The 27,505-nt window shown below is 47.3% G+C and overlaps 2 protein-coding genes across 2 annotated transcripts; one reads left to right on the forward strand and one right to left on the reverse strand.

Annotated features, from left to right (window-relative positions):
• The first annotated feature begins 369 nt into the window (after positions 1-369).
• PSMC3 (proteasome 26S subunit, ATPase 3) lies at positions 370-14,882 on the forward strand. The gene is made up of 12 exons (XM_042814250.1): positions 370-479; positions 560-640; positions 6,694-6,819; positions 11,447-11,551; positions 12,152-12,214; positions 12,655-12,792; positions 12,896-13,039; positions 13,273-13,421; positions 13,916-14,012; positions 14,152-14,297; positions 14,455-14,536; positions 14,668-14,882. Exons 1-12 carry the CDS (start codon positions 453-455, stop codon positions 14,776-14,778), a joined length of 1,269 nt encoding a protein of 422 aa, XP_042670184.1. The 5' UTR covers positions 370-452; the 3' UTR covers positions 14,779-14,882.
• A 449-nt stretch (positions 14,883-15,331) lies between these two features.
• LOC122157976 (transmembrane protein 178B-like) lies at positions 15,332-27,505 on the reverse strand. Its single transcript, XM_042814251.1, has 4 exons — positions 27,127-27,505; positions 19,855-19,968; positions 18,588-18,725; positions 15,332-16,955 (listed from the first exon to the last, which is right to left on the reverse strand). Exons 1-4 carry the CDS (start codon positions 27,503-27,505, stop codon positions 16,711-16,713), a joined length of 876 nt encoding a protein of 291 aa, XP_042670185.1. The 3' UTR covers positions 15,332-16,710.

A 27,505-nucleotide genomic window follows, 5' to 3' on the forward strand; every position in this document is an offset into this window, starting at 1 on the left:
GGGGCGGCGGGGCGGGTCCTCGGGGCGTCCTCGGTGTAACCGCATCGGGGCGCCTCTCTTCGCGCACCTCTGTACGCGCGCTGACCAGAATAAACGCTGCCGCCGCCACCAGCCCGTCTGCCGCGCGTGAGGGCGGGCGGGCAGGCGCGGGGAGGGGGAGCGGCGCTCGCGATGGCACCGCCCCCACCAAGATGGCGGCGGAGCCATCACGCAGCAGATTTGGCCGGAGCACGTGACCGGCGCGGCGGCCGCTGTCTTCCCGACCGCAGATTCGGCACGGGAGGTGCCGCGCAGCAGGCAGCAGGACCGGAGTCGCGGCGGGAACGGGGTGGGGCGCGAACCCCCTACGGCCGTCGCCGCTGCCGCTCTGCTGTGCGCCCCGCGTCTGGCGGCGGGAGAGCCGGATCCGCCGTGAGGAATCGGCCGCGCGCCGCGCGCTCGCTGAGAGAAAGATGGCGTCGGTGTGGGATGAGTCGGAGGTGCGGGCCGGGCCGGGCCGGGCCGGGGGGGGCGGGGCCGGGCCGGGGGTCGGGGCTGACGGTGCCGTTGTGCCCCGCAGGATGGCGTTGGCGAGGAGGTGCTGAAGATGTCTACGGAGGAGATCGTGCAGCGCACCCGCCTGCTCGACAGCGAGATCAAGGTAGCGCGGCCGGCGCGGGGGGAGCAGGGGATAGCGCCTGTTGAGGGGGGGGAGAGCCAGGGGCCGTTAGCACATCGGGAGCCGAGACGGCGAACGGCGGGCCTGAGAGCTAAGGGGAAGTGTGGGAGAACGGTACGGCCCGGGGAAGCCGACGGACGGTTCTACGAAGCTCCGGCGCGGTCAGGCAACGCGGGTCGGCTGGGGCCTCAGGAGGGCCATGCCGGGCTGCCGCCCCGCCTGGGCCTGAGCCTGTGCGATCGCAAGGCTCTCTGTGGGCGGAGGTCGTGCCGCTTCTCGGGGAGACCTGTAGCAGTGCGGGACCGTCCTCGTGAGGATACGAACAGCCTTACGTGCAGTCTGAACCTCTCTTGTTTCAGTGTTTGTTGCCTCTCATCCCTCTCTTTGGTTCTCGAGCCGAGCAAGCCCCATTCCCGCAGTTACCTCTCACAGCACCTGTGCTCCTGCCAGGCCAGCCTGCTGGTTTTGGGCTGAATTCAGGCAGGGTTATCGGTGTGTACTGTGTTGGGGGGTCCAAATCTGGGTGCCATGTTCCAGATAGAATCTAACAGGTGCTGAGTAAAGAGGGATGATCACTTTCTTCCATTTGCTGGCTGCCCTCCTGCTGTAACATCATTAGGGTCCCTTTGAGTAGCAATCCCACCACCTCTGCGCACACAGACTGTTGCACTGTGTTGGTGTCATCTGCATATGTGCCCTCATTTTGGTCACTGAGGAAGTGGTTACATGGGACAAGGCCTAGACCCGACCCAAGATGGGCCCATTCCACCTGGAAGACAACTTTGTCTTAGGCTTGTCCTGCCTCTTGAGGTTAGCAAGATTGAGATAAGTTATTTCATAAGCTGTGCAAGGCCGCTTCATCCTGCTGCTTAAAGCTCTACACGCATTGCTGACTTTGGAGCATACCCTTTTATGTGTTAAAGACAGCAAAAATAAATTTGTCTTATTTTTAAGTAGCAGAATAGAGTAAGCATAAGCAGCTTTTCCCATTTAATAGTAAGAGCATCATACTCAAAATAGCAGCAATATTTATGGGCACACTCCCTTTATGCAAGCTTGGAAATATTCAAGGAATGTTCCTTGAATGTTTCCAAGACTATGTAGAATAAAATTTCTAAATTTTTTGCATTTTTATATAACAGATTCTTTAACAATTATTGTAGTACTTCTGTCCTGTGAATAATTATGTGTTAAGTACGTTATTGTGCTTATCATCAAGAGTTTTAAACTTAGAGAAGAATGGATTTTCCATTACATAGAACCATGTAAGCAAGTTCAGGTGCAGTGAGTTCAGAGATCTTGCAGTTTTGCTGTCCATGGGGCTCAGACACAGAGCTGTCAGGCTGTGGCAGCAGCTAGGAGCAGAAGTAGAAAGTGTGTGGTTGTCTCAGACAATGCCAAGAACCACCTGTGTCAGCTGTGGTAATTTGGGATATAAATGTGCTTGTTGGGTAGGGATTAGAGATCCTTCTTCTATTTGATTTTCTTTCCAGTTAGTAGAAAAATTCACAGAAAAGTTTGTAAAATTACGTGATGATGAGATGTACGAAATTAAGTTATCTACCATGTGCCCAGCATATTTTGGTTTGTCTTTCTGTTTTTTTGGTGGGGTTTCTTTTTTTGTTATTTGTATGGGAGCTGCTGAGTTACAGCCTGAACCTCTGATTGATCACCTGAGGTGAGCTGTGAGTCAGCCCTGGGAGCACAGCTGAAGGCAATTCAACAATTCACCTGTGCTGCCGGAAGGAGTGGAGCCTGGCTGCACCTCTCCTAGACCCATTTAAGGGCTGGCTACCAGTGGGAAAGGATCACTTCTGGAGATCTGTCCTCTGAGTTTTGCAGTGAGCCCGGGATAGGGGTAAACGTTCTATCTATCTTCTTTTTGTTATTGTAATCTGCTTTGCCAAACTCTCTTATTTATTTCATAATTAAAACATCTTTATATTCATTGATTGTGCATTATTAGAAAGGTTTTATATCATATTGAGGTCCAGGTTAAGGTTACCTTGAGACAAAAAGGGCAGATCGTAAATTGAAAAAATGAGATGTTCCCTGGGGCAGCAGGAACCTTCTTGTAAGGGCAGTCAGACAGTACAGTGGATCGTCCAGAGAAGCTCTCCTGCCCATTGTGCAGTCCTGTCCTTAGGAGCTTTGAAGATTCAGTTGGGTAGAGTCCCGAGCAATATGGCATGAACACAGCTGGCCCTGCTCTCAGAAGGTGGAGGTAGAGGTCCCCAGAGGTCTCTCTCAGCCTAAGTTGGCCTATGAGCCCAAGTTTTGCTTTGCTTTGCTTTGCTGTCCTACTGTTGGGAGATAAGTAATGGATGTTACTCTAGAGCTGGGTAATATGCTTTTTATGGAGAACAAGTGTTTTTCTCTACAGAAGCAAGTGATAAGTTTGTTTCTTATGTGTAGGTCTTGATGTGAGTGGTATTGTAGATAAAGACAGCGCCTGCATTTCTGTTTGTTCCACTGGAAGCGGTGGTGGTGCATCCCATTGCAAAAGTGCTGCTAGTCCCACTGCTTCCCACTGATCTCAGTAGACACAAGCCCCTGTTCTGCCATTCCCCATTCATGTTCTGTTTATTTTTATGTTTTGTTGTGATACTTTCAGTTGCTGATCACTCCAGTGCACAATTCCTTAAACTCAGCAACAAATGATTTCCAAATGGATGCATATAGATGTGCACATGTGTATGTTTATTTAGCTGAGTATCTATATATATGTATGTATATGTATATCTAGGATGGTGCCATCACGGTTTTGTTGGCTTTTTTTTGTTGTTGTTTGTTGTTTGGTTTTTTTTTTTTTTAAATCATAGGTTAGTTTATTCAGAACCAGGCCTACTGATAATAGATGGGGTCTACTTGAATCAAAGGAGAAAAAGGATCCTAGCCCAGCAGTTAGTGTGGCTCACTGAGAGGGCTTTAAGCTAGGTTTGAAGGGGAAAGGGGATAAAATCAGGCTTGCTAGAGATGAACCTAGGGGCAGCATGGCAGAACTAAAGTGAGACTGACAGCCCAGCTGAAGTGCATCTACACCAGTGCACACAGCATGGATAACAAACAAATGAAGCTAGAAGCCACTGTGCAGCAGGAAAAGTATGACTTAGTCACCATCACTGAAACACGATGGGAACATTGCTGGGACTGGAGTGCTGCAGTGGAGGGTTGTAAGCGCTGTAGGAGGGATAGGCAAGGAAGGAGGTGCAGTGGATTGGATTTTTGTGTTCGTGAGTGTTTTGATGTTGTAGAACTTAATGCTGGGAATAATATCAAGTCCTTGTGGGTAAGGATTGGGGGAAGGGCAGCAAGGCTGACATCCCAGTGAGCATTTGTTACAGAGGCAGCTGGCAGACGCAGTCGGTAGCGCTTGTTCTTGCAAAGGACTTCAACTTACTTAATATTTGCTGGAAATGTGGTACAGCCCAGTGGAAGCAGTTTAGGAGGATCATGAACTGTGTAAAAAATATTTCCTGACACAGCTGGTAAGAAAGCCTATCGGGGAAGTGCCCTGTGAGACCTGCTGTTTACAGAGAAGGACGAGTGGGAGGTGTGGTCAGAAGCCGCCCTAGGCATAATGAGCACAATATGATTGAGTTCTCTTCTTGGTGAAGTCAAAAGGCGGGGGGGGGGGAGGGGGGGTCACCAAAGCTGCTGCTTGGGGCTTCGGGAGGGCTTTAAACTCTTCAGGATGCTGGTTGGGAGAATCCCTTGGGAGTTGGTCCTGAAGGGCAGAGATGTCCAGGAAGACTGGACATTCTTCAGGAAGAAAATCTTAAAGGCGCAGTAATGGGCCTGTCCCCCTGTGCCGTAGCTGAGCCAGCATAGAGGAAAATTGTCCTGGCTGAATGGGAAGCTTTTGCTGAGAGCCTGGGGAAAAAAAAGACATCTTTGCCATCTTTGAAAGAAGGGTCAGGCATCTCAAGAAGAGTACTATGTTGTTGCTAGGTATGTGGAGTGAAAATCGGAAAAACTGAAGCCCAGCAAGAGCTTAATCTGACCACCATTGTTAAAGATGATAAAAAAATGTTTCACAAGAAATATATTAACAGCAGGAGGAGGGCCAAGGAGAATCTTATGTTTTTTTGTTTTTTTTTTTTCTTTTTTTTTTTTTTTTTTTAATGTGGTGGGGAATGTTGTTCCTGAGGATGAGAAAAAGGCTGAGATTCTCCATGCCTTCTTCACATCTGCCTTTAATAGTCAGGCCTGTTATCCTCAGGGTGCTCAGCCCCCTGATGTGGAAGATGGGAATGGGGAGCAGGATAAACTCTCCAGAATTCAGGAGGAAACAGCAACTTGCTGCTTCACCTGGACTGTCACAAGTCTGTGGGGCTGCAGGGGATGCACCCATGGGTGCAAAGGGAGCTAGCATGACTACTCACCTACTTTCCATTACTTATCAGCAGTCCAGGTCAAACAGGGAGGTCCCATACAAGTGGAGACCTACTAATGCCCATCTACAGGAAGGGTTGGAAGGAGGATCTAGGAACTGTAGACCTGTTGGCTTGACCTCAGTGTTGGGAAAGCTCATGGAGCAGATCTTGAGTGTGATCATGTGGTGTGTGCAGGACAAGTAGGGGATCGTTCCTAGCCAGTAAGTGGTACTCTTGACCAACCTGATCATCTTCTATGATCCACCTGGTGGGTGAGGGAAATGCTGAGCGTGTAATCTACCTAGACTTCAGTAAAGCCTTTGACTGCTCCCACAGTGTTCTCCTGGAGAAGCTGGCAGCCCGTGGCTTGGACAAGCGTGCTTTTCACTGGATAAAAATCTGTGAGGATGGCTAGGTTCAGAGTGTGGTGGTGGTGAATGGAGTTAAATTCAGCTGACAACTGGTCACTAGTGGTGTTCCTCAGGGGTCAGTACCGGGGCTGGTCCAGTTCTGTATATTGTTGATACAGACAAGGGAATTGAGTGCACCCTCACCGAGCTGTTTTGTATGACACCAAGTTGGGAGGAAGTGTTCATCTCTTGAGTGTGGGAAGGCCCTTCAGAGGGATGTGGGCAGGCTGGATCAGCGGACTGAGACCAATTGTATGAGCTTAAGCAAGACTAATTGCTGGTTCCTGCTCTTTGGTCACAGCAACCCTGTGCATCACCACAGGCTTGGGGCACAGTGGCTGGCAAGCTGTGTGCGGAAAAAGGATGTGGGGGTTAGCTGACAGCTGGCTGAACAAGAGCCAGCAGTGTGCTCAAGTGGCCAAGAAGGCCAAAGACATCCTGGCCTGTATCAGAAATAGTGTTGCCAGCAAGAGCAGGGAGGTGACTGTCTCTCTGTACTCAGCACTGGCATCCAAAGCATGTCCAGAGAAAGGCAGTGAAACTGGTGAAGGGTTAGAACATCTTATGAGGAGCAGCTAAGGGAACTGGGGGCTCAGGGGAGACCTCATTGTTCTCTGAACTACCTGCAAGGAGGTTGCAGCGAGTCAGGGTTGGCTTCTTCCCAGGTAATGGTGATGAGAGGTAATGGCCTTAAGTTGTGCCAGGGGAGGTTAAGGTTGAATATTAGGGAAAGTTTCTTAGAAACAGCGGTGAAGCATTGGAACAGGCTGCCCAGGGAGGTGGTGGAGTCACCATCCATAGTGGCTTTCAAGAATGTGGATGTGGCACTGAGGGATGTGGTTAGTGGACACGGTGGGAATGGGCTGATGGTTGGACTTGATGATCTTAGTGGTCTGTCCAACTGTAATGATTCTGCAATGCTATATATGTTTGTGTGTGTATATGTAGATCTATATGATGTACGTGTATTAAAAAAAAAAACACAAGCATTTCCTTTATCTAGGCCACATTGCAACCCTGTGAGCTGATGTCTCAGTCAGGGTAAATGTATCCAGTGACACTGGGAAGAAATTAGTGGTAGATATTACTTAGGCTAATTTAGTGACTTTTTCTATTTTTATATTACTCTTTATTTCTATTGTCTCCCCAGCCTTACATTTTAAAAATCATTTTACTCCCAGAATAATATAAATTGTATGTTGCCACGCTGTTCTGATTTCTCCCCCTTTCTTCTGTGAACTGATTCCAGATCATGAAGAGCGAAGTGCTGAGAGTGACCCACGAGCTTCAGGCCATGAAAGATAAGATCAAAGAGAACAGTGAGAAGATCAAAGTGAACAAAACTCTGCCATACCTTGTCTCAAATGTTATTGAGGTGAGTGTTTTTCTGGGGCAAGGAGAGAAACGTACACCATTTGTGTCAGGAGGGAGAAGGGACAGGGAGCCCATTGGTGATTGGAGACATGGTGTGTTGTCAGACTGTTTATGATCCTGAAGTCAAGACTTCCACATTTTTCTGATGGCTTTATTTGTGACCTGGAAGTGCTTATCACTTGCCCACTTCATGTCAGGGTCATTTCTTGGGGAGGTATTAGCTGGGTTTCTGTCCTTAACACAGCTACTGGAGGTGACACAGCCTCACTTAGTATAGACCTGAGTATGTGAAATACAGCAGAGTGGTTGAAAAGCAATGGGTCTGCTACTTGTACATCTGTACGCTACTGCCAGCTTTGCAAGAAGACAAGTTCTGCAGTCAAAATAACAGTAATAAGGAGACTTTAATCAAAAAGATTTTTAAGAGTTACACAAGTAACTCTTGAAGAGAATGGACTGGAATTAATTAATTAACAAATTCTCAAGTGCTTTCTTCATAACTAATACACATTTAGGGAGCAGTCCCTGCAAGCTCAGGGACTTGCTAGCCATATTACAACTTCTGTCCCTTAGCTGCGTTGGTATTTTAAGGTAAGAGGTGATGGCCTCAAATTGTGCCAGGGCTCAGGTTGGATATTAGGAAAAATTTTTAATCAGGAAGAGTGGTGAGGCACTTCAATGGGCTGCCCAGGGAGGTGGTAGAGTCACCGTCCATGGTGGTTTTCAAGAAGTGTGTTGTGTGGGAACTGCTGAATCACAGCCTGAACCTCTGACTGATCACCTGATGTGAGCAATGACTCAGCCATGGGAGCACAGGTGAAGGCAGTTCACCTGTGCTGCTAGAAGGAGTGGAGCCTGGCTGTACCTCTCCCAGACCCATTTAAGAGCTGACTACCAGTGAGGAAGGATCTCTTCTAGACATCCACTCCGCTGGAGTTTCATAAGCGAGCCCAGGATACGGATAAGCGTCCTATCTATTCTCTTTTTGTTATTATAATCTGCTTTGCCTCTCTTGTTTATTTCATAATTATAACATCTTAATATTCATTGATTATACATGCGTGGATCACAGAATCGTAGGGGTTGGAAGAGACCAGAGATCATTGAGTCCAACCCCCCTGCCAAAGCAGGTTCCCTACACAAGTAGGCATCCAGGTGGGTCTTGAACATCTCCAGAGAAGGAGACTCCACAACCCCCCTGGGCAGCCTGTTCCAGTGCTCCATCACCCTCACTGTAAAGAAGTTCTTGCGCACATTTGTGCAGAACTTCCTATGCTGCAGTTTCCGTCTGTTTCCCCTTGTCCTGTCTCCACACGCTGCTGAAAACAATCTGGCCTTGCCACTCTGCACCCCACACCTTAGATAGTTGTAGACCTGGATCAGGTCCCCTCTCAATCTTCTTTTCTCAATGCTGAACAGACCCAGTTCACTCAGCCTTTCTTCATAGGGGAGATTCTCCAGGCCCTTCACCATCTTTGTGGCCCTCTGCTGGACTCTTTCCAGGAGATCCCTGCCTTTTTTGTACTGGGGAGCCCAGAACTGGACGCAGTACTCCAGATGAGGCCTTACCAGGCAGAGTAGAGGGGGAGGATCACCTCCCTCGACCTACTGGCCACACTCTTTTTAATGCACCCCAGAATGCCATTGGCCTTTTTGGCTATGAGGGCACACTGCTGGCTCATGGCCAACCTGTCGTCCACCAGGACACCCGGGTCCCTTTCTGCAGAGCTCCTCTCCAGTAGGTCATCCTCCAATCTGTACCAGTGCATGCAATTATTCCTCCTTTTTTATTATCCTTTATCACCTTTGCCAGATTCAATTCCAGGGAGCTTTAGCCTTCCTCATCGCGTCCCTGCATGCCCTGACAACATTTCTGTATTATTCCCAAGTGATCAGACCCTTTTTCCACATTTCATGGACCTTCTTCTTCCCTTTGAGTTTGTGCATGAGCTCCTTTCTCATTCACACAGGTCTCCTGCCACCCTTTCTTGATTTCTTGCTCACAGGGACGCACTGATCCTGAGCTTGGAAGAAGAGTTTTTTAAATGCCGACCAGCTCTCACAGACCCCCTTACCTTCTAACACCCTAGCCCATGGGATAGCTCCAAGTAGGTCCCGGAAGAGATAAAAGCTGGCTCTTCTAAAGTCCAAGGTAGCAATCCTACTTTTCAGTTTGCTTCTTCCACTCAAGATCTTGAATTCCACCATCTCGTGGTCACTGCAACACAAGTTGCCCCCGACCTTTACTTCCTTGACAAGCCCTTCCTTATTAGTGAGAATAAGGCCCAGCAACACACCTTCCCTTGTTGTTTCCTCCACCATCTGCATCAGAAAGTTGTCTTCAACACATTGCAGGAACTGTCTGGACTGCATGTGCCTGCCCATGCTTCTTATCCAGCAAATATCTGGATAATTGAAGTCCCCTATAAGCACCAATGCCTGGAATTGTGATACTACTTCCAGTTGTTTATGGAAGGCTTCATCAACCTTCTCTTACTTAGTTTAAGCACCTTTCAATGACTCCTGCCAGTTCCTGGGTTAGGATCCTTTTACCCCTTGCAGACAGGTGAGTTCCATCTGCAGCTGTCATGGCAGGTGCTGAGTAAATTACCCCATGGTCAAAAAAAAAAAAAAAATTCTTGTATTTGGACCAACCTCTGAGCCATTTATTTATGAGGAGGGTCTTTTTGATCCTCTCAGTATCCTTGCCTGCCACTGAAGGGATAGAATAGAAAACCACCTGCACAGCCACTTCATCAGGTACCCTCCCCAGTGCCTTGAGGTCATTTTTGATAGTCCTCAGGCTTCTCTCAGCAGCATCATTGCTGCCAACCTGAACTACCAATAAGGGATAGTAATCAGATGGGCGAATAAGACCAGGAAAGCTTTCTAGAGATATCCCTGCCCCGTGCTCTAGGGAGGCAGCACACTTCCCTATGGGTGAGTCAGGCCGACATATAGGGCCCTCTGTCCTGCTCAGAAGGGAGTCGCCTTTGACAACCAACCTTCTTTCCTTTTTTCACAGCCTTGCAGGTGGACCTCCCACCACTCCCTCACCCACCCCACCCTCACTCACCTCACCCTCAAGTTCCAGAGCTTCAAACCTATTTTGCAGAGGTATCAGGGGAGCCAAGCATGGTCAGGATGAGGGTTTCCTACATCTCTGAGCTGTTACCTGCTTCCACTCTTCCTCTTCTCTCAAACTGCCTCTCTCTGTTCAGCAGTGGCAGGGCAGGCAATCCACCACCACCTGGTAGGTGTTGCTAACCTCCACGCAATTCCAGCCCAGCTAACAGCACCTCATTAGCGCCCTCCCTTCTGCACTCCTACCCGGTACAGGGACACGAGATGCACACCACAGGGTGTATCTCAAGTGCAGATTTATTGCTGCGCAGCACCTGCCTATATACTGTGACACGTGACCACCCTGTGAATCTGTGATCTGTTAAGCACCACCCAGAACCACCCCCTGTAACTACCACCCACACCGAGTACTGCCCACAGTAGGTATCACCCCGGTATCTCTCTTACGGGGAGTTACTCCACCAGTCTGTCTCCCGCTCACACTCGGATGGTTTGTAACCTCTCAACCTCCTCCTTGAGTTCCACCACTGTACTGAGCAGGTCATCCGCCTGCTTGCACCTTGCACAGCTGGAGTCCTTGCCCCTCCCCTTCAGTGGCAGCAGCTGACTCAGGCACTCGCTGCACCCAGAGACTTGAACTGCCACATCCTTAGGCAGGGACTCAGTCTGAGTTGCCACCATCTTTCTCACTTGACTTCTCTGCCTAGTGAAGACCATGTTGGAGTATGTTGACCTGGAGGCAGCCAATAGGTGCCTACTAGTGAGCTGAGATACTGTGCCCTGCTCGCCTGCCCTGTGCTGAGACCCTGAGTCGCTGCACCCCCACAGGTTTTAAGGAGCTGCCACTGCTCCTAGTTCCGCCCCCTGGGTGTCAGAGGGTCGCTGCCATGTGGAAAGCAATGGCACCTGGCAGCTGCTCCCTGACAGAGCTAGCCTAGCCCTCAAGCAGCCAAACCAAATTTGCTGCCGCACTGCACTATGCTTCTCTGTGCCAGGTCCCATGCCAAAACAAAAGCATGTGGTTAGTGGATGTGGTAGGGATGAACTGATGGTTGGACTTGGTGATCTTGGTGTATTTTCCAGCCTTTACGATTCTGTGATTCTATTCACAGCATTTTCTTATACCTGCTTTGGTTGTTTTAAGAGTTCAGTTGAGATAGCTTTGCAAATGTCTTTAGAAAGTCCAGATATTACATGATGTCCTTTTTGTGAATCAATCTATTTATCTGATTTTTTTTAAATCATAGCCAATTTTCAGTTTTGGAAAACAAGGACTGGTTGGTATTAGTGTTTTAAAACTTAATGTAAGATGCTGTAAGGAGGAAAGAAATCAGTGCCATTAGCTACTGCTTTGTTCTGGGATGCATAGTGTCTTTTTCTGTGCTGTTGTGTGTTGCTGCATGAGGAAAGGAAAAGGTAAATTTTTATAAGGTACTTAGTGCTTTCAAGATGGAAATGGAAATTTTTATTTTTTTATACTCCGTGTTACTTGGAAGCTACTAGTCTGGTTACATTATAGGGAAGATTTTCACTCTGGTTTTCAGCTATTGGATGTCGACCCCAACGACCAGGAGGAGGATGGAGCAAATATTGACCTGGATTCCCAGAGAAAGGGCAAGTGTGCTGTCATCAAGACTTCTACACGCCAGGTAAGAGCAATGTGTCCAGTTAGGTGTGAGGAGCAGCCAGAAGCTGGTTGGTCACCTGGCAAATAGGGATGTAAATAAAGCAGTGATGTTTAATGCCTTCTTTGCCTCTGTCTTTAACACTGATGATGGGGCCTCCAGAGCCCTGAGTGTGGGACAATGACTAAGGGGAACGGTCAGCTCCCAGCCAACTCTGAACTTGTTTGGGATTTGCTGCTCCTGCTGAATGAACATAAGTCTATGGGGCCCAGTAGGATTCATCCCAGGGTACTCCAAGAGCTGGCTGATGTCATCAAGAGACCTTCATGAGTATTTTTTCAGTGATCCTGGGAATCTGCAGAGATCATATTTGGCTAGAAGCTGGCAAATATTGTCCTAATTTTCAGCAAGGACAACAAAGAAGGGCTTGGTATTTATAGGCCTGTCACTGCCTGGTAAAATCATGGAAAAGATTATTCTGGAAGTTACTGAGAAACACTTGAAAGACAATGCAGTCATTGGTTACAACCAGCCCAGGTTCACAGATTCTTTGATTTCATGGGTGCTGGAAAGGTCCTTGTCCTAGTACAGCTGGCTTTGCTCACTTTAATTCCTGTCCTGTAGACGTATTTCCTGCCTGTTATCGGGTTGGTTGATGCTGAGAAGTTGAAGCCTGGAGATCTAGTGGTGAGTAATGTTGTGACTGTTAGCTGTGATGTTGGCCAGAAAACTGCATGTGCATTTTCCTTTAGAAAGGATACAGTCTGTTCAGATCCTTCTGAGATCATTTTTGTACTAAAATTTTTTTTTTTTTTTTTTTTTTTAAGAAACTATGGCTTCAATAATATTTGTAGTATAGAAAAGTAGTGTTGGAGAGCCTATTTATGCAGACATTTAAGTGCCCCAAATTTAGCTATCTATCTGGTGGTATATTGGGCACCTTCCTTCTAAAATGTGCCAGATCAGTTGTTGCGTTGTCCACCTTGCCAAGCTGTTGCAATCTGGTGAATGATAGTGTTAGAGCTGGTCATACCTGCATCCTAATGGCCTGGTGGATCACCTCTGATTGTGTGTGCTTTGATTGCTATCTGAAAGGCCTGTTAAAAGCAAAGAACTTGTGTTTGCAGGGTGTGAACAAGGACTCTTACTTGATCTTGGAGACTCTGCCAACTGAATATGATTCACGGGTGAAAGCCATGGAAGTGGATGAGAGACCCACAGAGCAGTACAGCGACATCGGGGGGCTTGATAAACAAATCCAAGAGGTGATACCAGTGTGAATGAGGACAGCAGGCTTTGAACTTCCTAAAACGGGCAGCCTGGATTTGTGAAGTTTGGTTTTGACTTAACAGTTTTCTCTTGCTGTAGCTTGTGGAGGCCATCGTCCTGCCCATGAATCATAAGGAGAAATTTGAAAACTTGGGTATACAGCCTCCTAAAGGAGTCCTTATGTATGGGCCTCCAGGAACAGGGAAGACGCTTCTAGCTCGAGCATGTGCTGCCCAGACCAAGGTAAAAGGAACCTTTGAATACTTATGCTGTGGTAGAATAGTATCTGAAGATGAGAGAGACAACATGTCCAAGGGGAAAGGGGATTTTACCTATAAGCTGGTGTTATGAGGGTTGGGATTTTTTTTGTTTACTTGGTTGTTTTAATTAAGGCTTTTCTGTAGTGTTCAGGTCTGACACTACTGAAAAAAAAACCAACAAAAAGTGTAGACATAGGATTGTCTTTCACTTTCCAGGCTACATTCCTGAAACTTGCAGGGCCGCAACTTGTGCAGATGTTCATTGGTGATGGAGCCAAGCTGGTACGAGATGCTTTTGCTCTAGCCAAGGAAAAAGCTCCTTCCATCATCTTTATTGATGAACTGGATGCCATTGGCACTAAAAGGTGAGATACAGACCCTGTTGCAGAGCTCTTAGGAGCTGCCTAGCTGTCCCCTCTGCCTGAGTACATGAGGGCCGTCGAGCTTAATGCATGGCCTACATAGAAAGAGGGTAAATCACAGATACTGCACTCACCACGATCCTTGGGCTCGAAGTACATGTGCTTGAGAGGAATGTGTGAGCCTGGAGATCCATCCAATTGTCTGATGCAACACAAAGCTGTTTACTGGTAAGTGCACCAGGCATAGGAGATGTTCACTCTCATTTACTGCTTAGGCCTGGACAACGTTAGCTCCATTCAGCTCTAAGGACATAACGAGACTTGGATGCTGCTGACTGTTCTAGTTGCAGTGTACAAGGTACCAAGGAGGAATTTGGAAGAGCTTAACCAAGGAGTGTGAAATGCAGTCATTCTGGTTTTTTTGTGTGATTAAAAACATGAGGGTGGGTGGTCAGGGTCCAGCTGATCATTTTGTTTTACCCTCATTTCCTCCTCAGGTTTGATAGTGAAAAGGCTGGTGATCGGGAAGTGCAGAGGACCATGCTGGAGCTGCTTAATCAACTTGATGGTTTCCAGCCTAATACACAAGTCAAGGTTGGGATCTAGCAGAGTGCTGCTGAGGGCCAGGGCATTTTAGTAGGGGATGTAAAATGGAAGAACCTTGGTGGATCCCTGGGGACAAGAGAGACCTGTCCTCCAGCTGCCTCAGACTGATTACAGTACTTGGATTTAGGTGATTGCTGCAACCAACCGCGTCGATATCTTGGACCCCGCTTTGCTCCGCTCTGGACGATTGGATCGTAAGATTGAGTTCCCAATGCCTAACGAGGAGGCCAGAGCCAGAATCATGCAGATCCATTCACGCAAAATGAATGTCAGGTATGCGATAGGTGTGACCTGGGGCTGTTTGTCATTAATGCCCATGGTATTTCAGAGCTGTGGAGTGGTGGGAGCTCTGTTGGGTTTAAGGAAGCTCTGTACCCTGCTTATGTTTGGCACACATTCTCAGACTTCTTTCTCTCCCCACTCTGATTAGCCCTGATGTAAACTACGAGGAACTGGCTCGTTGCACAGATGATTTCAATGGTGCCCAGTGCAAAGCTGTATGCGTTGAAGCGGTAAGTATTCCTTTAGAGCAGCCAGCAGCAGCCACCTCCACCTAGGAGGGAGATAAAGCTAGTGTGGAGTTCATTACCATGAACTGATATGGCACTCTCTTGCCCTTGCTAAAATGTGTCTTGTTGGGCAGGGGATGATTGCCCTCCGCCGTGGAGCAACAGAGCTCACCCATGAGGATTACATGGAAGGAATCTTAGAAGTTCAAGCAAAGAAAAAAGCCAACCTGCAGTACTATGCCTGATCTCTGCCCAGGCAAGGCAGCAGCCATGGCCGAGGACAGGACTAGTCCGGACTGTACCACTTACTTTCTGTCTGGAAAAAATAAAGCATTTTTTTGCTCTAAAATGGTAATGTGTTGGGGCTGCTGCTCTCGTCCAGTGGTTCTACGTCTACAGCAGGGAAGGTAAGAACCTCCTGTCCTCAAAGCCCATCATGCTGCCTGTGGATTAAATCCTGCTCTGCTACTTCAGGAGGACCACAAGGTAATACTGTCATAAGCGTACTTTGAAGTCTGTGATCTGCAGCTCAAAGGATGCTCAAAAGCATCCCCTGGTTTTGCAGGTGCAGTCAGGAAACAGGCTGTACACGTTTGTCAGAATCTTTAAAGCAAACACTTAGCTCTGCGATGGAGAGTGAACAGGACTCACACATGAGTGATGTTTTAACTTTTTCTTTTAAGCTTAAACTTAATGTTGGAAGCTTTGACACCATGGGAGTGTGCTAGTGAATCAGTCTGATAATTGGTAAGAAAGAATTCACAGTTACATCCACTGAGCAAGTCTTTCAGTAGTTTTAATGCCAGTTGAGAATTACAACTTCCATTTAAAAATTACACTTTTCATAAATACACTGACTTTAGCATTAAGTATCTTACATGCCACTGTATTGTATTTGAAATACAATGTAAACATCTCCAAATGCTGGCCATCTCATCCTTGCCTGTGCAGTTTTTGGACACTTGGGAGAGGGGCGGGGGATGTGAGGGAAGAAAGAATAGATGAATGAAAGAAAAATGCACCCAGAGTACTTTGGCGGGTGTTCCTGAGTTAGCCATAGTACTTGCACTGGTTCCAAGATCCCTGCTGCTCACTCTAGAGAGGGAACTTGTTCCAGCAGAGCACGTGTTCTTGCTGTGCTGTGCTCAGGGTGTTTGGCATTGTAAAGGGGTGAGTGGTGAAGTGAGCAGAAGCCACACGTTCCTGAGGAAAACACACTGCAGTTCCTTTGGACATGAATATTAGAGGGGGCTGTACATTCTGGGATACTAGCAGTACTGCTGTTTGAGCTCAGGGAGAATAACTCATCTCCTTTTACAGAATGGGAACTGTACCCACAAGTTACTTGGGTGAAGAAGGCTGATCCCAGCAGCTTTAACTTTATCGTACTTTATCCTGGCCTCTACTAGGACAGTTACAGGCTGCACGTTACATGCAGCTCTTCATTGAAACAAGGTGGTGTTTGTAAGCCAAATGAGTAACCTGACCTGTGCAAGAAGCTGAGGAAAAAACTTACCCGCCTTTTCCTAAAGCCAGGAAGAGATTTTTCAGTCTTGCTGCTCAGTTATAGCAGGCTCCTTTTGGAAACAGCTTGAGTGGTGAGTAAAAACTGATACTACAGCATAGAATATCACAGATTTCTGCTTTAGATGAATTAATACTAATGATGGGCTAATTCTTTGGCCTAAACCCCGACTTTAGATCACGGTTCTTTTGGGAAATAAGGGCCTGAGCCAACACTGGACAAGTCTGTTGCAAAAGTGTTCAAGCCAACTTCACATAGCTTCTCTTCCTAATTTGGGTCTGCGTTACACAGACCTGCAGCAATAGAGTTGGTGCGTAAACATCCCTTACAACTGGACAGTAACAGGACCATGGAGGTACAGTTCAAAAAACAACACAAAAGAAGACACAGCCTTGGACTTAATCCCTTGTAAACAGAAGAAAAACGAAACAGAACTGTCCCCCCCTTAAACCATCAATGAGCAAATCGGCAATAATTCAAACCTGGAGTTACTTTGCAATATCCGTGGCTGGAGTCTGTAGCAGCAGCCCCCAGGCCAGTATTTCCACAGCTATGGCACCTCTCCTCACACCGACACGCCGCCTCTTCTGGTGTTAACCCACAGCTCTGCCCAGGCTGCGCTTTCCAGAGTCTCTCCTTGCCCCCGCTGAGGTCACACAGCCCCGTTCTCTTGTCTGGGTTTTTGTACAGATGCCCGCGAAGTGTTGAGGGACGGGGCCAAAGTGCAGAGGAACCCAGCCAGCAGGGTGAGGCCCAGGCCTCCCCAGGCACAGAACATGGACCAGCCATAGCCGTGACTGATGTCCTCTGGCAGCCCGTAGACGTAGCGAGGGTAGCGTGACAACTCAAAATTGATCCCAGCTACGCACGTGCAGAGAGAGATGATGCAACAGGTACCTGCAGGAGAAAAGCAAGAGGGTTCTACAGTGCCCTCAGATTAATTACTATGATTGTTTTTGGGTTTTTTTCATTAGTTCCCCTCCTCCAGCCCAGGTATTTCAAAAGCTGCACATTTTCAAAAATAAAAGTTACACCTTTTCCCTTCCAGCCTGTCACTTTTAAAAGGCAGAAAAAGAAATGAAAAAGAATGGCAAATACATCTGACTAGAGCATATCTCACACACCAAATAATCAATACTGTCTTAGCTCCCTCTGTTACTGCCTAAATCTCAGTCGTTTGTAGTTTGTTATGCAACAGATCTCCAAAGGCTCTATGTCCCATGATGAATGTCTCCTGTGGAAAATAAGCAGCTAAAAACCAGTTCTGCAATGCTCACTCACTGCTTGATTTCCTCTGGGAACTTCCACACTGCTGCCAGCTGTGGTGCCAGGGGCACAGACTCAGTGGTACTGCCTTGTGCTTTTTCACCAAAGTTTTGCTACAGCATTAACTAACTGCAGTGTGTTGTCTCTGTGAAACCATAGGAAGGTTAAAGGCAACTGTTCTGGAGACAGGACAGCTGAGGCAGGGCTGAAGTTCCTCAGAATGCTTTTTAGTCACTAAGAACCTTGTCTAATTATCTTATTAATGGGAAAAAAATCACATCTTTTATGGAGTTATGCTTAAAGTACTTTCATACTGACCTTGCCTAAGTACAGCTGATCCAGGCTGATGTCTACTCTGCAAAGCATCCACGTTAACAAAAATGATCCCATCAAACTGAGACAGTAATAGACCCAAGGCTAGGGTGATTTTTTGTCCCTGGCTCTGGGTCTAAATACTAATGACATCTTACTGCTGACAGCATGCCCATCACAGCAAAGCTTAAGTGCAGAAGCATTCAGAGGGTTCCCAGTCTACCCATTCCACTTTGTTCCGTCACTGCTGTGCATTAAAACATGCAGCTAAGCAACATGTAGAAATGATTAAGGACAGCACAAGGCTAAGTTCAGCCTTACTGGCTTCACACCACAGCAGCAAGCTGGCTTCCTGTGCATCTCCCCACAACACTTCTGGAGAAGATTCTTGTACAGCAGGGGAAGATTCCCCATTTGCAACGTGGCAACTACTATCACAACTGTTTGGTTAATGGACAGAAACAATCTTAGGCCATTGTGTTCCTCACTTGCCTCCGTTACAGATGCTGACACCTGACCTCTTCGGTAGCAGCTCTGCCTTTCAATTAAGAAAAAGATGAGCAGCTTCTGAGAAGTTGCCTATTTATTACTTGCAATTTAAGAATCTGTATCCTTGCAACATCTCAATAGCTTTTTGGTGCATTTCTTGCTGCTGTGCTCCTTTCAAGTAAAGAAACAAACTCTCCTTGTTTTTCAGCTGGGCAAGCAAAAGTACAGATGTTGTTACCAAAAGAAGTGAGCATCTTTGAGCAGCAGAAAGGTGCTGTACCTGTTTTGTTTTTAAGATTCCCTAAAGAAATCTATGAACCGAGTTGTCTGACAGGAGCAGCAAGCTGTATGCAGAGCAGGCAAGAGGACTGTGGGCACACACCAGCTTTCCAGAGCAGAAAGCTCATGTGCACATACAGCAGGGTCCTGCCAGGTGCCAGAAGACAAGCAAAAGGCTCTCACCTCCCATTAGGAAGAGCAGTCCAGCCACGTACTGCATGAGCTCCTGCTGTTTGCAGCACCCAAGCACACCGATGATCCACCCAAACAGGATGATGGAGACTGCCATGCCAATGAAGCCAGCTGTCATCCTCCGAAGATCTAAGACAAAACAGAAAAGCAAGAATAAAATGAAGATGGTGGCACCCAAACAGGACTTGCTCTTGCTAACATTTTTACTTACATGCATGTGCTCCTCCTGTAGCTTCCTTGATAGGCATCTTGCACAGCATACTGAAACTACAGGCGCTCAACCAGCCAGCCTCCCTTCAGCTGGGCACCATGCAACTAGATGGCATTCCTTTGCTGACCAAGAGCAATTCTAGTAAACACATGCAGTGCAGCCAAATAGTACTGGACAGAAGGGGCACATTATGAACTCTGCAATGATTTGCAAACGTTAGCACTGCAAGAACTGGTGTGCATGTGGTTTTTATGCATTTTGGGGTGAGTGCTGAAAATAGAATTAAAAGAAAACACTGAAAATAAGAGGGCATGTGGCGTGAGGTAAAGACAGGAATGATGGGAAGACGAGCAGACAGAAGATCAATACAATATGAAGGGAAGAATTACAGTAACAAGTTCTTAAAAAAAAAATGCTGATACAAACGGCACTCATCCATAACACAAGGGCTGTTTTTGTCCCCTCCTAGTTCTGTCTATAGATTCCCTCAGTACTGCAGCTCACATAACTAAGGCCATAAAGAATTATGGGAGCCACTGCAACCAAAGAAATACATGGAAATACAGGAATAGGAAAGCCCGACTAAATCATGGTCATCAACAGGCTACAGGTCAGTCATCTGTGTGGAAAGGACCCGGGCACGAGGCAGCCTGTGGGTTGGGACAAACAGAGCTGTTCCCTAAAAGAGAGTTCCCTTGAGTCAGAGAGCTGTGCCAGATCACCTGTGCGCATGCAGAAGAACCACAAGCTCTTTACAGGTTATATGGTGCCACAGTGCCTTGGCTTCAAGCCAGCTAGAAACAGTCTAACCTCAAGAGATCCAGAATACAGTTTTGTCTAACGACACACTGCGGTTTGGTATTCCTGAATTCCCCTGCATAAACCCTTCCACATCTTAAGGCCTCTTCAAATTATACTCTCGTCTGCTTTCTCATTCTCACTAATAAGTTAGGGACCAGTGACAGATACCTGGTTTAAACACCTCACATGGTAAGACATTTAAGGCAACGCGTCACCCAGCCTCGTACTCTGCTTTGGGTTACTTACGGAGAGCATGCCACTCATCCTGCCGGATGGTGTTGGTGATGTTGATGGGTAAGTTGCGTGGCAGAGAGCTGGAGGTGTAGTGATACTTTACAGCAGTGCAGCGCTGAATAACTCCTGTAAAAGAGACATAAGTGTGAAACAGAGCAAAAGCCTCATGCCTCGAGCTTGCTGCTGAGGTGGCTGGCCCAGCAGAGCTCATGTAGGGGAGTACCAGAACAAATGCCATCAAAAAAAGAACAGCTTACTTCTCTTTGGGGACCTGGAGCAGAGGTAGTCCTGCTACAAAGAACAATTGGAAAAGGGGAACCCAGATAACACAGGCAGGCTGCAGGAAGAAAAGCCTGAGCGTGAACAGTAATTATAGCCACCAAAGGACCCATTAGCTTCCTAGGGGAACTGGTATGACATCTTTGGGATAGCTGCGGAGTCAAGAGCATGTCAGAATACCAACACGACTTTTCTGTCTCTTAAGAATACAGAGCCGAATCATTTTTTGAAATTTCTGAATAAAAGTTGGAAAGTGAACTAAGGGGAGGGGTGACTTTGAATTCACTCCAGTAGTCATTTGCTCTTTACTTTACCTCCAATGACCAGTAGCACCCTGTAGGCTTGTTGTCAATATAGCTTAAATAAAAGTGCATCCCTGCTACAAATATGGACCTGTATACACTCTCCTCTTGTAAGGGCTTTTTACTTCAGAAAACAACCCAAACCAGTGAAGATACTGGGGGTGTGAGGGAGGGAAAGAACAGCCAGAAAGGTAATAAAGCTGAAGAGTACAAAGAGCTCCCAAACAGTGGTTACAGGTCATCACCACCACTACTTGAATTCTGGAGCAGAAGAACCATTCAGAAACAGCTGACCAACAAGCTGGTGGACAGTCACTAACGGGGAGCTGCAGTCTCCAAAGTTCACAGAAGATGCTAGAAAGCCCAAAAGAAGAAATTAGTTTTGAGTTGCTCCTTCAGCCATGGGAAGTAGGACTTTGTTCTTTAACACCAATCACTGGGACAGCACCCAGCTATTCCTGCAGAGCCCTGTGAGGAGGAAGCTCCTGCTTCCCAAGAGTGGGAGTTACACACACACTGCCCACACAACTCCAGTGAGCAAGCTGAGCCTCCAGGTGGGAAGGGGACCTGAATCCCCCCACGCTAACAGAACATGTATTACTTAAAGCAGAACAAGCAGATATGTAAAGAACACACCCCAAAAAAGCCCAAAGCTAGATTTCCCAAAGCCTCTGAGCACCAATACATTGAAAGTAGGCTCCTCAGCTGTACTGCCACTGCCTGGTCTGTGTTCTTACAACAGCTTACATGTAGAACAAAGTAAGCCCTCTCCACTTTCTTACACAAATTTGCTTATTCAGAGGTTTTAAAATAACAATTCATTCTGCCTCTAGTTTAAAAACCTTCTTCCTCCCTGTTCTCCAGAATTCAAAGTGCCGATCTTACAGATGTAGCACATAAGCCTATATTAAGCACGGCTGCAAAGTGAAGCGCTCAGACATTGGAGAATCCCCAGGTTTACACTGCTCACAAAGCTCAGCTCTGACCTCTAATCTACAGGCTTAAAGACAGCTTTGGGTTCTGCCACTAGAAACCATTCTTCCTGTAAGATTCCCACTTCTCTGAGAGTGCAGAATGGTCCTGCCCAGGTGTAAGCCAGATGGCCTCTCACTGGGGTCCCTTTTCCAACTTTTTCAGAGCTGACACATGTAGGTAAGAGTTAGGATCAGGTGAGCAGTGAGGGTGATCTCTCAGCTGAGCATAACCCACTTTCTCCCACAAAATTACTGCATGCATCCAGGCAATCCTCAGTAGCCAAATTTTGCATCTCCTGTGACTAATTCATGCTTCCAGTTTGCTGAGTAAGGCTTAAGCCTAATTTGCAGAGACAATATGCACCCAGATGCACACAGGTACCCCACGGACTGCATTCAGTGCATTTTTCAATCTCGAAGTTATCACAAACTCAAACATATTTCAAAGGTGTCCTTCAACATAAACCTTCATATACCTTAAATCAAAGGCTACCAGACAGGGACAGCATCCTGCTCTCCATTTCAGAAATCTCAGAAACCTGCCACCAAAGTAACTGTGCTTCTCTGCTTTTCCCCCTCCTCCCCTTTATTTATTTATTTTTTCTAGTAACAGACTGTCAGCACAATAAGAAAACCTGCCAAAATTGAAGTTTACCTTCAGGCAAGAGCTTGAATAGCATGGAGTACTGTGGTGATCAAGGGCAACAATTAAGGGGAATGTTGGGTTTTTTGGCACACAAATAAGTTGAAAACACAGGACAGAAGGTTGCCGTGCTCTAGAGATTACATTATCATACTGCATATGCAGAAGAAAAAGGTTGCATGGCATCCTAATCCTAGCATTCCTTAGAGGCATTATAAGAACATTCTGAAAGTTGTACCGTCTGTGCTATTTTCTTGATTAAAAAATAAATACAAGAAGCAACGAGCTGCTGACACCTCCATGGCAGACAGTCATTCCTTTAACTCTTCCAGTTTCTCATCAGCTGGGAGGACTGGGAGCACAGACACCAGAACGACGCCATTTTCCCTTAAGGGCCTCGTTACTGCCACAAGCTGCTGTGATCCTGCACTTACACATCCTTTGGTTCTTACCTTCTCAGCTACACGAGGCTACTGAGGAGTTATTTCTGCCCAACACATGAGATGCACCAGTCCCATCCCATGTCTTTTCCAGAACAAGCTACAAGGAGCTGTAAACCCTTTCAGATGATCAGTAGTGACCAAGAATTCCTTCTATTTACTGTTGTTAAAATGCACGATGTTCAAACGAACCCGCCAAGTAAAGCAAGGCACCCTATCAGAACAGAGCTTTCCTAACTAATCATTTGCTACTGCCATCATTTTGCAAACGGTGTGTTTTTCATTTAATAGACAAGACGCTAAACAGCACCTAACAAATCCCCACAGGATCTCCCTCCCTACAAGTTCTCCAAGCAAAATGTTTTTGTTGCAGTACCCACATGTGACCCACACACAGCACAGGCTCTGCACACCAACACTCTGAACTCAGGTTCCATACCCACCGTTCCCCCTGCACATACCTGGCTTCCCTGCCACATGGCAGCTCCCTGGCTGTTATCTGCTAACCTCTATTTTCCCTTTGTCCACTATTTCTTCCTTCGTATTTTAAAGAAACACCCACACATTTCTCCCTTCCTAGATTTAAACACTTCCCACCTCCCAGTTTTGCTCTGTGCTTCTTTAACTCACAGAATGGGCAGGGTTGGAAGGGACCTCAAGGATCATGAATCTCCAACCCCCCCTGCCACATGCAGGGCCACCAACCTCCCCATTTAATAGCAGACCAGGCTGCCCAGGGCCCCATCCACTCTGGCCTTGAACACCTCCAGGGACGGGGCATCCACAACCTCTCTGGGCAGCACCTCACCTCTCATAGTAAAGAGCTTCCCCCTGATCCAACCTAAATCTTCCCTCCCTCAACTTAAAAGCACTTCCCCTTGTCCTGTAGTTATCTACCCTTTCAAAGAGTTGATTCCCCTCCTGTTTAGAGGCTCCCTTTAGGTACTGAAAGGTTGTAATTAGGTCACCCTGCAGCTTCTTTGCTTCTAGCCCTGTCCCTTCTTATTTCTTTTTTTTTTTTTTTTTTCCTGTTTCTAACTTCAGGGAAAAACAAGGCTCAGGCACACACATATCTGACCCTTTGGCACAGCCCATCTCCTTCACACATCTATTGAAAGTTGAAACGTGCAAAGACTGAAGGATCAGAATCCAAAGCTGGAAACTCTGTGCAGTAGTAACTCCTGCTTTTCCCCTTTAAAAATATAAAGCAAAGACAGACACATATATAAAAGTATACATGCCACTAAAATGCTTAAGTTTTAAACTTTCCATAGAACTTGCTTTGCATTTCTGGCAGCACATCAGTACTGGGTGACAAATCCATGGAGTTATCTAAATGGGTAAGGGCACTTATTAACTTATTAATGGATTTAAGTAATTTATTCCAGACTCAAGAGATACCCAGAAAATAAACCTTATTCCAGAAATATTAGATAATGAAGAGTAGAAGCCTTCATCAGAATTACCACTGGACTCTCAGAATTGTTTATCCCTGCCACTAAAAGCCTACAAAAATCTCCAGTTCCAAGAATAGAAGGCAGCACCACACATCACCACAGAGCGAGCTGCAACCTGACAGCTAATCAGAGAGAAAGTAGGACTGCAGAGGTGCAGAGCAGAGAGCTTCAGCTCACACTCGGGAGAAAAGCCCATTTGTTTGGAAGGCATAGATCCAGCAGCACTCCTGAACCAACAGCAGCAGCCACACCTGAGCACCAGCTGGAAAAGGCTGCTTAATAAGAGCTGCCTGAGAAAAGAAACGACAGCCAGAAGAAGGAAAGGCTGCCAGTGAAGCAGGTCAGGGGAAGGGATAAGAAGAATCTCGTATCTATTTAAAGAACCGACTCATAAGAACTATTATTAATAATTTTCCCCCTGTATGTGGATCTTTAAAGTAGCAACGCAGGCAAAGAATAGAAGGGAAGTGAGGTGTGCAGATAGAGGTGATGCCTATCATTAGCACAGCTGAAAAAAAAAAAAAAAAGAAAGTAGAAGGAAAACCTTTTGCATTCAGAGCCCCCCCAGTCAAACACAGCAGACCTAAAAGCAGATCAGTGCCCTCACACCTGCAGAATGCAGCCCCTGCCCTTTCAGTCTGACTGCAGCCGAGTAGGGAAAATCCCTCAAAAGCAAAAGTACTGAGGACCAACCAAAATGGTATCCTTCCCATCCCTTCCCCTCCTTTCTTCATTCCAATGGGAGCTGGAAGCATTTGGTTTGCGGTGAAGCAGAAAAACATTTTACGTTACAGGGACAACTGGGAGAAAGAAATTAATAAGCTGCCCTTTAGCAAAACGAGATCAACATGGAAATGAAAATGCTTAAAATTGATGCTAGGAAATTGAATAGAGGAAGCAGGTAATCACACAGCACAAGGGCACGGGTATCCAACATTTTGGCTTGCCTGGGCCAGGTATATGTAGGCTGCTCCAGAAGTAATACCTGCTGCTTACTTCATGGAAATGACAACAGATACAAGAAGCACGGTAACACTGTCTGATAGAGCAAGTTCTCAGCTACAAAACTCAATGTTTTTAAACATAGGCACCACTATTAGCTCAGCATTTCTGCCAGTGATGAACAGAAGCCTGCATGCCACGCTCATAAAAATCCACACCAGCAGATGTAACCCACTGTTCCTGTCACCACTACTGAAATGCACCACCCACTGCCTCACTGTGCTTACATCTGCTGTTTGGTCTCCAGAAACGTTCAACAGCAAGCATCAGTGAATGTCAATGGGTGAAATGTCGTCCTCATGGAGGAATCCAATGACACATCTTTGCTTTATACGCACTTTCATGTCAGACTGCATTCTGTCAGACTGCCCCTCTGCTGCCAGCTGTCACACAGCAACAAAATGTAACAGAATACTGGCTGCAAGGTTCAACCTCTACTGCCATACCGCCAACATGCATGTGTTGCGGCCCAATAAAATAAAATAGGAGGCATTACTTCTGGAGCAGCCCTCATATATAAGTTAACTATGTTATACGTAAGTAACAAAACATTTTAATTTTTAATAAAAAAAATTAAAACCTTAAAAAAAAAAAAAAAAAAAAAAAAAGGACAGCAACAGGACTGAACTGTAAAACTAGTGGGCTATTGCCTAGTTTTTGTGAAACAAACTAACACATCAGGCTAATCTGATTGCAGTAGCTGCAACTCCTAGGGAGTTTTCCAGGTTCTCAAAAAATACTTTTCATGAGATTTTATTTTTCCTGTGCTTTATCCTTGAAAACAGTTGTTTACAATTTGCACGTAATACCAAGGAGAGAGGACATGAATAGGACATGACTGTGAAGTGAGGGGTGTTTCTCTCTGCTAACGTATGGCCTACAGAAGTCCAGGAGGGAGGCATGATCACATTTTTGAGTTGAATATCTGAGTATAAATCTACACCTTCCATTTAAAATTTTGTGGGTTGTGTATTTATACTGACTGAAAATAGAGTTATAAATACACAAAAAAAAATTGCTTTTTTTTTATTTTTTTGCAATCTTAAAACTAGTTCTCAAATTCCTTTCTCACAATGGAAAGCATGGCTACATATGTTTTGCTTTTCACAGGACTGTGAAAAGTCCCGTGCATCAAAATGCATAAAATTATCAGTCATGATTTCAGTTTCACATTGCACTGTGCCCCATGTCTTGCTTTCAGCCCAGACAGGATTAATCGTACAATGAAGTTTGCTTGGTTCTGAGTGACAGCTGCGTGCCCAGGGCCAGACCACTTAGCAGGGCAGAGCCACTGCCATTTGGCACAGGGCAGAGGCTGGGCTGCATCGTGAGCTGTGCTGGGCTGCAGGCTGGACATGCCTGCAATAGGGTTTCTAGAAGTACCAGTCACCGCTGTGCACTGGAAAGAACTGACAATGACAAGCTGTGCTGCACAGTGCCGGTCTATTCCTCCTCTGCTGCACTGGGTTGGCGTCACAGTTGGAAGCCACTGAAGAACTGCTCATGTTTTCTTAAGATAGCATTTCCATTTTGTGCTTCAGTGGAGGCACTTCTCCCAACTCCTACTCTCCCTGTGCCAGCAGGTACCTGCTGGAACAGTAGCTCCTGTTATTTGCCATTAATCACCTACAGCATTTCTTATCCTAAGCCTTATTTACAAATCATCTATTGACCTGTATCATCGTACCATCCATCCCTGGAATTTCATTCACACACCACAAACCACCTGGCTTTGTGCTGTACCACACCAGCATTGGATTCACAGCTTTCCTTTCCATCAGCCCCGGAGCCCCGCATGACACAGCCACGCACATCGGTCACAACGGCGGCCTGCTCATCCCTCATCCTGCATCACTGCAGCGACACCAAGACCCCCACACCACAACACCTCCTTTTTCCCTTGCCACAAACGAGACCGTATGTTTCCCTGCACCGACGACAAGACAGGGTCAGGGTTAGGAGAACGCCGCGGCCCGAGCACCAGGCCCAGCAGAGGCCTACAGAAGGGGCTCCCGAGGCCGCGGTCCCACCCGGCACTGCAGCGCTTAGAGCGGACGGGGAGGCACAAAGCGGGCCGCAGCAGAGGGGCAGGGCCGCCCGGAGCCGCACCCGCACGGCGCCCGTCCCGCGGCAGCGCTCAGCACCACGGACAGCACCTCTCCCGCTCCCCCTCCCCCCGCCCCGCACCTTTCCGGATGAGCTCCTCGCTGTCCGGCTCGTAGCCCGCGCGGTGGCAGCGCCTCCAGAGCCCCGAGACGGTGGAGTTGAAGCGGCGGCCGCAGTGCGAGTCCAGCGCGGCGGCGGCGGCGGCCGGGGCGGGGGCCGGGGGCCTGCCGGGCAGCAGAGCCCGCGGGGGCCGAGCGCGGAGCGGCAGGTGCGAGCCGGGCGCCGACATGGAACCGGGCGGGTCGCTGCGCTTGTGGCCGAAGCCGCGGCAGCGCTCGCGGTGCCGCCTCGCGTCCGTCTCGTACCAGGAGTCGGTGCCGATGGCCACGGCCAGCAGCGCCAGGGCGGCGGCGGCCAGGAGCAGCCCCGCGCCGCTCAGCGCCTGAGCCGCGGCCGCCAT

The sequence above is a fragment of the Centrocercus urophasianus genome, unplaced genomic scaffold (assembly GCF_019232065.1).
Source record: "Centrocercus urophasianus isolate 14NV4802_14NV808 unplaced genomic scaffold, USGS_Curo_1.0 seq_14, whole genome shotgun sequence".
Lineage (NCBI taxonomy): Eukaryota > Metazoa > Chordata > Aves > Galliformes > Phasianidae > Centrocercus > Centrocercus urophasianus.